The 11,252-nt window shown below is 42.1% G+C and overlaps 1 protein-coding gene across 1 annotated transcript in view; it reads left to right on the forward strand.

The window, feature by feature from the left end:
• The window catches only part of WNT8B (Wnt family member 8B), a 23,104-nt gene extending 15,642 nt beyond the window's left edge, over nucleotides 1-7,462 (forward strand). The window contains exons 4-6 of the mRNA XM_042456066.1: nucleotides 299-424; nucleotides 3,247-3,389; nucleotides 4,824-7,462. Coding sequence (XP_042312000.1) covers nucleotides 299-424; nucleotides 3,247-3,389; nucleotides 4,824-5,384 — 830 coding nt within the window. The 3' untranslated portion in view covers nucleotides 5,385-7,462. The remainder of the gene's footprint in view (nucleotides 1-298; nucleotides 425-3,246; nucleotides 3,390-4,823) is intronic.
• Nucleotides 7,463-11,252: the final 3,790 nt, after the last annotated feature.

Genomic DNA, 11,252 nt, shown 5'->3' on the forward strand with positions numbered 1-11,252 from the left:
ACACACACACACACACACACACACACACACACACACACACACACACACATTTTTAATCAAAATATCTGATCAGTGCCCATTTTTTCTTATTAATTGTGTTCATTTAAAAAAAAAAAACACCACAGCCTATGCATTCTCTGAAGATACCAGCCTCAGATGCTGGTGAAACATCAGGAATAAACTCTTCTAGAACATGGTGACATAGTCCAAAAAACCCACAAAAAACTACACAGCCTGCTGTTGCATCCTCCTTGTGCAGTTCCTTCAGGTGTTTTTTTCCCCTGTTTTTTCTTGACAGCAAACCGAGAAACAGCCTTTGTCCATGCTATCAGCTCTGCTGGAGTCATGTACACACTAACACGCAACTGCAGCCTTGGGGACTTTGACAACTGTGGCTGTGATGATTCCCGTAATGGACAACTTGGTAAGGAGCAATCTCAGCCACACATTTCTTCTTGACTTACCAAGGTGGAGATGTATGTGTTCTTACACTTGCCAAGCCTCTCTCCATAACCTGGTGCAATGGATACTTGAGAAGGGAGCGCCTCTAGTAGTTTAGTAATGGTATCAGAACTATTGATCTGTATTTGCTGCCTCAACTCTGCAGTATTTCCTGCCCCAGTTCTGCCCTAGTGAGTCTCATTGCTGATTACTTTAATGGAATAGTTAGCAACTATGTGTGGAAGTAAAAATAAAAATGAAATGAAAAAAATGTGGAGTATGGCTATGGGCTGGCTGCTCCTTTGCCCCCCCCCCCCCCCCCCCCTGCCGAAATCCCATGCAGAAACAGGATTTAAAAGTCCAAAAAAACCTGCAAAAGCAAGTAGCTTTTCAGACGACATTTGTGTGAAGGTGAAATGCCCCATACAGACTGCCCAAATAAAGCTGCTTCGGGTCACTTTGAAGGTGTGCTGTTTCAATGATACATGTGTCCCTAAGAGTCCGGAAGCTGCGCCAGATGTGCGCTCCAGCACTGAATCGTGGCTTTGGTGTGGCTTCCGGACTCTTAGGACGCATGCATCATTTAAACAGCATACCTCCAAAGTGACTCGAAGCAGCTTTATTTTGGCCTGTCTCTAAGGGGCCAAGTTCATGAAAGTAAAAAGGAGTGGGTTTTGGCGACTTTTCATTCAGGTTAATGATGTGTTATTTCACCTTCACACAAAAGTTTGAAAATCTACCTGCTTTTGAGTGTTTTTTTTTTTTTCAATTTTTTGTTCAGGTTAACCCTGGACATCGTTTGAAAATCTACCCACTTTTGTGAGATTTTTCTAGTTTAATTTCATTTTTTTGTATGGGATCAGTCCCATGTGATAAATTCCTTAGTGGCCAAGTGACATTGAAGTAAGTAGCAAATGAGCCTCCCTAGCTAGAGCATCCCACAATTGGGGTACCCTCACCAAGGAAGCTTCTCCAGTAATCCCTTGCTGTGTTTCATGTGTTGAAGAGTTTAGGGTATGGGCAGAGTTTTTCTCTGTTTTCTTGCCATCTTGGGAATGATCTTCTCTCTCAAGTACATGTTCCTATCTCTTTCCTCGTTCTTTCAGGAATATTTTAAAGACTCATTTATCCCACTTGGTATTTAGCTAATTTTAGTGTATTGTGTTTTTCATACAAGTTTTATCTGCCCGAGCTTCTCTTTGTTATAGTTTATTTGTAATTAAGATGATGTTCAATACAAATCTATTGAAATTTTTTCAGGTTTGATTTTAGATGTTTATAATTTTAATTGCACTGTAATCTACATTGTGAGGGTTTTTAACTATAAAAAGCAGGCTATTAATGCTTTTGTGTTTTGTGTTTTTAATTAAAAAAAATAACAACATATAAGTAGGGACCAAACAAGGAATGGCTTTTACAACCAAGACAAGCATTATGAATTCATCATGGAAATGGACTGGAGAGAATATTAAAATGCTTGTGGGGTTTTAGGCAGGCTCTCCAGGATAACTGCTTCTGTTTCATTTGCATGTTGCTGTTGTCCCTGATATGATGACTTCTTAATTCCACCTGTTTTTCTTCCATCCCTTGCTGGAGCAGGCTGTCCTGCATTTTTGAGCAATGAAAGAGAGTGGTAGATGGCATATTTGACAGATGCTCCAGCTAATTGCTTCTGGGTAGTTTAGAATACACTGTAGTTGTTTTTATCTTCAATCTTGAGCAATTTATGCCATTTTCCTGAGATGCTCAGAAATATTGTTATATAATCTGGTTTAAATCTGAATTAATTAAATTTAACATGCAACTACTTCATACTCTTACTCATTAGAGATTAATCTTGGATTAACGATACTATAGTTTATTTCCTTTTGTCATTTTAAAGGTAAAATCAGTGGTAGAAGTGCTGGCATGAATTTGCAAGAGATGTTCAACTGGGGCTTGGGAGTGGAATTGGCAGAGCTGGCTTGCACAGCCTTGTAGCCCCTTCCCACATTATATGGTGACACATGCAAACTTTCCAACTGTCCTGAATTGGCAGAAATAGTCTTCATTAATCTACCGTCATCTCACTTTTTCAGCCCATTTTAATGGCCCATTTTCTTTCTCTTCCTCCGACTTTCTCCTTTTGGACTCAGGTCACTTCAGTTCTTGCAAAGTATGAAGTACAAAACCAGTTAGCACTCAGTTAACTCATGGGGGGGGGGGGGGAGAAGTGATGAAATCTTACCCTTCCCAGCAGCCTCAGGCAAAAGCCTCAGGCAAACGCAGACTGCTGCAGTCTCTCCTAATTTGTATATTTTGCCTTGTTAATAATTTTTGCCATCTTGGCCACAGTCAGAGATTGCATGGCCACACATGTCCGGATTTTCATTTGTGAAATGTTGGAGATTATGCACATGTTCTTTGAATGATAAATAGGACATGGATTTTAATATTTGGAAGAATTAATGGCATTTTATTAATGGAATTAATTTCTGAACTGGATAGGATAAGAGTACTCAGTCAAAATTTTAACTATTAATTCTGCATATAGAAATTAATATTTTTGGAGGTGTCCTTTAAATTCTGAAAATTTACCATTTTTCAAACTGGGTGTCCAAAATACTACCAAAGCCCTAACTACAGTCCTGTGAAAGTTGTTCTTGCCATAGAGACCAAAAACAAAATAAAAAACAAACACCAGGTCTCTTCCTGCTGCATACAATGGCAGGTTACATACCACCTTTAACAACCATTATAAGGATGCTGAGACTGGTTGGAGCTGCCAACTCAATATAACTGCCGGTGGCATGTTTCTCTCCACAGGAGGACAAGGATGGCTGTGGGGAGGCTGCAGTGATAATGTGGGCTTTGGGGAAGCCATTTCCAAACAATTTGTGGACGCACTTGAGACAGGGCAGGATGCCAGGGCAGCAATGAACCTGCATAACAACGAGGCTGGCAGAAAGGTAACACAAAAAACAGTAAAACCAGAGGAGACAGGAGATGAGCATATTTAATTATTAAATTAATAGGAATTTTTGGGACAGAGAATTCAACTGTAAAGGCTGGCTGAATAGAGGAACACCTTGTGAAGATGCCTATTGATGTGATCTGTGCTCCCTTGATAAACATTTTTGCCTGTAGAGTAGAGAAATGATCAAAGGGGTGGATGTTCATTCCTAAGTATTCTCTCCCACTTGGATCAGACTTTACACTTACGTTTTTGTCCCGCAGAGATCTGGATCTCTACAGTGATGCAATACAGGATCAATGGCGGTATCCAGACTGGTGCTTTACACTGGCCTTGATACATGCTAGGGTTGCCTTGGGGTGTCCTTTCTTGACGACCCGCAACCCTAGCACGTAACCGCAGCGTAGTAATGGCGGCGCCCTGTCTACATGGCCGCCACCATTACAATGTCACGGCTGCGCTGCCTCCAAACAGAGTGGCGCGGGTGCTTGTGGTGCCCTTTCAGCGCTTGTATCGCTGCTTGTATCGCTGGCACAGCCTTTACATGGCTGCGCCAGCAATACAAAAGAGATAGGGGCCGAGTGGCCCCTTTCTCTCTTTCCCTGCCGCTGTCGGGGTGTCCTTGGGGCATGAAGCCTCAAGGACATCCGTTTCCAGGCTGCGGGGAAGCGGCTTCTTGTCGCTTCCCCAAGGCCTGGAAAAGTGGCGGATCAGGGCCTCTGGGGCTGCTGCTGTGGCCACTGAGGCCTCGATTAGTCAGGGATAGGGGTGGGTGCAGGCCGCCCCAAAGGGGCAGTCTACATTCCGCCATTGTTCCCATTATGTTTAACATGACCAAATCTCTCTGAGGCATTTAAATCCTCTCTGGCATTCACACAAGTGCCGCTTCACTTCAACATAAAGGCGTCTCCATGTCCGTGAATGACCCCTGCAATCTGGATCGATTCAGTAGTGTACACACACTACCAAAGATGCAGATCACTCCAGACGTTTAAAAAAGATGTGCTTAAGTTAAGTGGGTTTTTCCATGTCCTCCCCCTGCAAACAGTGCTGGGTACTTTAGGGGCCAATGGGAACATTGTGCAAACAACCCAGTTTCACACTTTTTGTAGTGTGAATGGAGCCAAAGTGTTATAAATAACTCATATCATTAGTTTCTGCATGGCAGGGGGTTGGACTGGATGGCCCTTGTGGTCTTTTCCAACTCTATGATTCTATGATTCAATTATCATTTGCTGTATTGCATTACTCCTGCCTCATTGCTTCTTCACATAATAGTCACTTGCCCCCACCTCTAGGCTTCAAATACAAACATTCTTATGTGCTTCAAATGTACTCTCTGGAGAGATATTGAACACTGTAAGAAAAATTGGCATCGACCTGGTTGTGTTGCAAAAAATTCATGCCTGCTTTCCCCCCTCATCTATAGGCAGTGAAAGGGACCATGAAGAGGACCTGCAAGTGCCATGGAGTATCTGGCAGCTGCACCACCCAGACCTGCTGGCTGCAACTACCTGAGTTTCGAGAAGTAGGGACATACCTGAAGGAGAAATACCACAAAGGACTGAAAGTTGACCTGCTGCAAGGGGCAGGCAATAGTGCTGCTAGTCGTGGGGCAATTGCAGAAACCTTCAGCTCCATCTCCAAGAAGGAATTAGTCCACTTGGAAGACTCACCAGATTACTGCCTGGAAAACAAGACTCTGGGCCTGCTGGGGACTGAGGGCAGGGAATGCCTGAAGCGGGGCAAGGCCCTCAGCAAATGGGAGAAACGTAGTTGCCAGCGCTTATGTGGGGACTGTGGGCTAGCTGTGGAGGAACAACGAGCTGAAATGGTGTCCAGCTGCAACTGCAAATTCCACTGGTGTTGTGCTGTTCGTTGTGAGCAGTGTCGCAAGCGGGTCACCAAATATTACTGTGTCCACAAGGAGAAGCGGGAGCGCAACGGGGGCAGCTCAGCCTCCCGCAAACTCAAAAGGAAGCAGCCCTGAAACAATTGTGCCAACCACTAACAACTTCCTGTTGCATCACCAGCTCTTATATATTTCTCTACTTTTACTTTACTTTCCACTGACAGATCCACTTTAAATTTCTTGCAGGATAGAAACTTGGAGAAATTTCAGCTAAGATGATGCTATCCCTAAATCCCTTCACCAGGGGTTCCCAACCTTTTTGACTCTTGGAGCCCTAAGGACTCGAAGAGCACAGGTTGGAAACAGCTGCCCTAGACTGTTGTGGATTTCATTTGAATCCCAAGACATTCTTTTCCCAAGCAAGAAAGCACACTGTTCTTTCAGCTTGGACCTCAAGAAGCCAGACTACACTCATCAGAAAGTATGAAACATTCCATCCATTTTAGGGGCTCTCCCAAACCTTGCAGGTTTGGGGTTTGTTTATCTAACCAGCAAGCCCCAAGGTTCAGAAGGACCAGTTCCCTGTTTACAGCCCTTGTTAACACAGGGAGGCATGTTTTAGGTATGTGCAACTGTTCATGCTTCCTCAAGAACAACGTTTTTAATGTGGGGCTGCCATTTGCCATGAAGTCTTTGTGTGGTTGCATGTCTGAGTTGAGAACCATACTTCTATTCAGAGAACTAATGCAAAGAAGAGCCCCACATTCATACTTTTAAATATTTTCCCTCCCTCTCTGCTCTTTCATAATCTGGTTTACTCTTTTACTATGAAAGCAGGTAATAGACTGAAGTAAATTATTCAACACAGGAAACTTTTTTGGGTTAAAAAAAATAGAAACAAAGATAGTTGCACTAGCCTAAAGGAGAAAAATATGTTGAATACACAGTCTTGGGTATGGCAGGGTCACATTTTTAGACTACACAGCTGCATGTCCCCATGTAGACTTACATACAAGGATGCCTCTAGAGTAATTTGAGCTGCCCTTTTGAATTCCATCAACTGGATCAATTGATTCAACAAGAAGCTGCATGCTGGGCCTGTCAATCTTTCCTTCCCATGTATTCATGCTCATCCAGCACCATTGCTTCTTTATGATCTTTGCTCATGAAGACCATCCTGTCATTTTAGGAGGTAAGCATGAACCTGTTGTTTAGACCTGAATGGCATCATCTCACAGAACTCATTGGCAAATGGTGAATCAACATGTAGGTGTATTTAATTGATGTTGATGGGTCTACTTTAAGATTCAGGCCAAAGTGTGAATATCTGTAAACAAGGATTTGCCTGCTGAGTTCCAGAGAGGCAAAATTGAGAATTTACTGAGAGGACTTAGCAGCCAATGCCACCCGTTGGTTTGGTTGCAAGAAGGAAGGGAAAGCTAGGCTGGCTAGAGACAGTCCTAAAACTGGGAAACAGCTCTCTGCTTGCTGTAATGGACCAACTTCCAAATGATGGTACTGTTATGTCCAGAATGAATATTCTCAAAACTTATCAAATATTCAAACACAAGGTGATTTATTAGGTTGCACAGAGAAGCTGTGGCAGAAGAAGAACCATGAATTTTCCCCCTCCTTGCTATTTCATTTTTTACTCATTTGAACCAGGAAAATGATGAGCTCCTTTTGCCATATTTATAAGAAAAACAACAAGGCTTCTCCATCATTTGGACCTTCATTTCCTGGCTGTGCATCTGCTCTTCAGCTATACTTACCCATTCCCATTTACAAAGAGGTATGGTTGTGCTGTCATAACAACTGCAATAGAACAATGAGATTTTTTTTTTTTTTTGCCAGCATTACATGGAGACTAGCAAATTTGTACCTCCAAGTAAAACATCTTTTTATCAAAAGAAAAGCATTGTACATTGACAGAATGTAGAAGATGACAACCAGATGAAGGCCAAGCATTTCTCAGAGGGGAAGGAATTGGCTGAGTGGAACATTTCTATATTTCTGAAAGATATAATCCTGTGAGAAGGAAAGATGTGATCTAGGTTCTTAACTAATATTTGAATATTTGAAATGTATTATTAACTGTAAAAGGTCCTGGGACTTTTTTCTTCGGCAGTTCATCTCTTTCCAGCTGGATTCTGTTAGCCTGTAGAGGAATCCTCTGAGTCTTTGATCATCTCTGTACCTCTCAGCTATGCAGTGCAGTGCAGTGCAGTGTGAATAAGGGTTTTAGAAACTGTGGCTGGAAAATGTCAGGGTGCCATTTGACCTCTTTAATTGGCTGTTGTCTCACACATGCCGATTTAGAGATCCCATGACTCACTCACTTTTGCTCTCATGCTGCTGCTGCTCACATGTAGAACATCCATTGTCACTCTTCATGGTGTGTATTCTTTCCTTATGGTCCTCAGCATCTCCCAGTGTCTGTCTACAGAGTGCTTCTACAGACATTATCCACAGCACTGGAAGTACTGTTTGCCAAACACAAAAAAGAACAAACTGAGATACATATAGGATTTATTAGGCAACTGCAGGGCATTGGTCTGAGAGCTCATTGGCACAGTTTGACATGGCAGAGGGTGTAAAATCATATATGAGTTGAACCATTTAGACACCTCCATCACTGTGGGTTCATTTTGAGTCTACATGGAGAGAGGGTCCAGTCCAATTAGGTTTGATGTAATTGGCACAGGCACTGTTTAGGTCAGTTTGTAGCCTTATAATAGATACTATGGGAGAGTGTTGTGGGGGCACAGATATTTCTACTCTTTGTCTAATTGTGTAATTCCAATGCAGGATGAAATTTACATTGTTATAACTTCCTTCTGATACTCTGTAATGTTACTTACAAAACCTTTCCCTTTAGATTACATACTTACTAAACCCCTTCCTTTAGATGACATGGATAGCATCACCAAGGTATATTAATAATTTTGTAAATAGGAGAGTTAAGCACTTTGATGTTTTATTTATTGCACAATTAACTGTCATATACACATAATTATTTGCTCATCCATTGTATCTTCATTAGGTTTACTAAACACTTTGTAACTGAGGCTAGAAGAACTTTTTTGGTTTTTGCTCTGCATGGGATATGACAACACAACTTTTGCAATTATATACAGAATTTCCCATGACTTCCCAAGTTAGGTGGTCCCCAAGGCATTTCTTTACCTATGTGAACATGCTTCAGATTTTGCTGTTAATTTCCCAACATGAAAATTAACCTACCTATTACAGGCCAGTAGACTAGCAGGTGAATCCATTTAAAAAATTGAAAGCTAAGTGCTAAATATTAAGATGTTTGAACTATTTGTTTTGTTCTATTTAATCTTCAGCCCTCCATACACCAAGGGCTCAGTAAGGGCAGGAATATTTTAAAACTGGAACATTTGGGAGCATTCTGAAATCACACAAGATTTATTTGTTCACCCTCACATGTTGAAAAACACCATGCAAACTCTTTTTAAAAATGAAACAAATATTTTTTTCAAATAAGAGCATCTTTCTAAAGATAAGACATGATAGAGATATCACATGGACTTTTCACCTTGCAGAGAGAGTTCCCTTTTAAAGCAAAATAAAGTGAACCCATCCTGAGACTTATGGTGCTTGCAGATTGTGTGTACACGCAACAGTCTTGCCTCAGTTACAACATTTTACTTGAGTGGGGATCCAAATCATGACATTTTGTAGTTCTTCCATGTGTTCTAACTGTGCCTTCTTTCCTTCCACATAAAATATGTTGAGGAGGAATGGAATAGGTGCTCTATGCCTTTTGATTGGCAGTGTTAGGAGACATCTACATGAAAGCCCTCTTGGTCCACCAGTCTTTAATGAAAGAGCATTTGAAACATGGTGCAACAGTCCCTCTGCATAAATGGCACCTGTGGAAAAGGTGTGGTGTGCCTGTGGTGCTCTGCTCTCATTTTTCAAAAAGCTGGATAGAATAAATAATTCTATGAGTAACATTTGTAGGGTGGGTCACCTGAGTTTTGACTTCTGATGCTGAAGCATCACACCATTTTTAATTTATGCATGAAATTTTTGGCCTCCATTGCCAAAAGCATCCATTCAGTGTAGTATAATAATTAAAATGTTGAACAAGGATGGGGAGATCCAGATTGAAACACAAATTTGGCCATAAAGCCCATTGGGTGGCCTTGAGCAAGACTACCCTACCTCAAAGGGTCGTTGCAATCTTAGGAGGAGCAAGATATTAGCTGCCTTGAGCTCACTAGTGTAAAGATGGAATATAAATGCAATTAATTATAATAATTAAAAGTGTAACCTACAACAGATCTTAAAGTGTGGAGTGTTTCTGTTTAGGGTTCAAGACAATTCATTTCCTTCCCTACATGATTTTGCATTTCCCACCTTGTCAGTGAGCATTTCAGCAGTTCTAACAATCATGTCACTCAACACATTCAAGTCCCAATTGGGCTCTTTTGAAGATGAGAGATCACCTCCCCCCTCCTGCCCCTTTGTGTTCCATACTTTCACTACTACACATCCCATTACGTACTACATTATGGCAGGACAAAAGCATATGCAACTCCTGACACACATGCTATTTTGAGTCTAAGAGATGAAACAGAGCCAATGGCTGCAGAACATCTGGTATGGCCAACAGTGGAAAGCTGGTCCAGGTTTTGGAACTGTGAATATCATGCTCAAGATGGGATGTTGACTTGGCAATGAAATCAGAACTATTTCCAGTTGCTCAAATGAATGCTGGCTGGGCTGTCAAAGTGTACATTTCAGAGATCCTCAGTTTGCTATAGCCTAGGTTTCAGAGCTAGCTATATCTTTAAGAAGTATTTCACACTACACAATTATAGCACTATGATTCAATTTTAATTGTCATGGCCACATTCTATGGAATCATGAAGAATGTAGTTAAGTGAGGCACCAGAGCTCTCTGGCTGGGAATTGTAAATGGCTCTCTTGCAAATGAAAATCCTAGGAATCCATAGGATGGAACTATAGCAGCTAAAGTGGAAGTGTGAGAGTAGTGTAAAAGGACCATAAGGCTAGACAAGAATCAGAATACAGTTGGCCCTCAACTTTTTCTGGGGTTAGGGGAACAGGGCCCCTACAGAAGTGGAAAAACTGTGATTCTCTAGGCTCCAAACTATTCAACATACAAAGGTGGGGCGGCCTGGTTGTTCCCTTGCTTGCTCACTCATGTGCTTGTTCCCTTGCTTGCTCACTCATGTGCTTTGGAAGGAGGGGGGAATGGGAGGGAATGGTATAGGATGAGATGGGGCAGGGCCAGGTATGAGAAGGGAGAAAAGGGACACCCACCCCATTTCCTTTCTCCTGTCTGCTTGCATGCATGGAGGGAATGCACATACCTTCCCTTCTCATTTTTCTCCATCCCATTCCCTCTCCGCTCAGCCACCTGCATAAACAAGCAAGCAAAGGAATGTGCATGCCTTCTCTACTTTTCCCTGCCTACAGAATGAGCAAGGAAACATGTGTGCCCTCTCTCCTCACATCCCCCATCCCATCCCCTTCCAACCTATCTTAGTGTATAAAGAAATGTTTGCATGACGAGGCCCAGCTACCCTGACATTTTGATTTCCTCCCAGTGACACCAGTGTTACCAAAGTTCCTGTTAAAAGTGGCATAGTGGAAACTGCGGCAAATACAGTAATCAGCAAATAATCAAATCCACAAATGCTTAACCTACAAATCTGCAGTGATGACTGTGTATCAAGGCTCATGGAAAATGAAAGAGAAAAATCAGCACTGCGGATAGCTCCAAATAGTGCCAATATGGCTCAAAGCAGACAGGAATCTCTGCCTTTTGCTCCAGTAAAGACCCGATCCACACTGAGCCTTAAATAGGAGACTGGCCTCCTTTCTTTGGCCCCACTTTCATAATGTCAGAAACATTGTTCTCTTGAAGGGCACTGGCCTGTTTCACTCAAAGAGCTATCATCCTCTTGTCTGACAGAGTGTCATTGGAAACAGTACACAGGGGAGCTG

Source organism: Sceloporus undulatus, chromosome 3 (genome assembly GCF_019175285.1).
Source record: "Sceloporus undulatus isolate JIND9_A2432 ecotype Alabama chromosome 3, SceUnd_v1.1, whole genome shotgun sequence".
In the NCBI taxonomy this organism is placed as follows: domain Eukaryota; kingdom Metazoa; phylum Chordata; class Lepidosauria; order Squamata; family Phrynosomatidae; genus Sceloporus; species Sceloporus undulatus.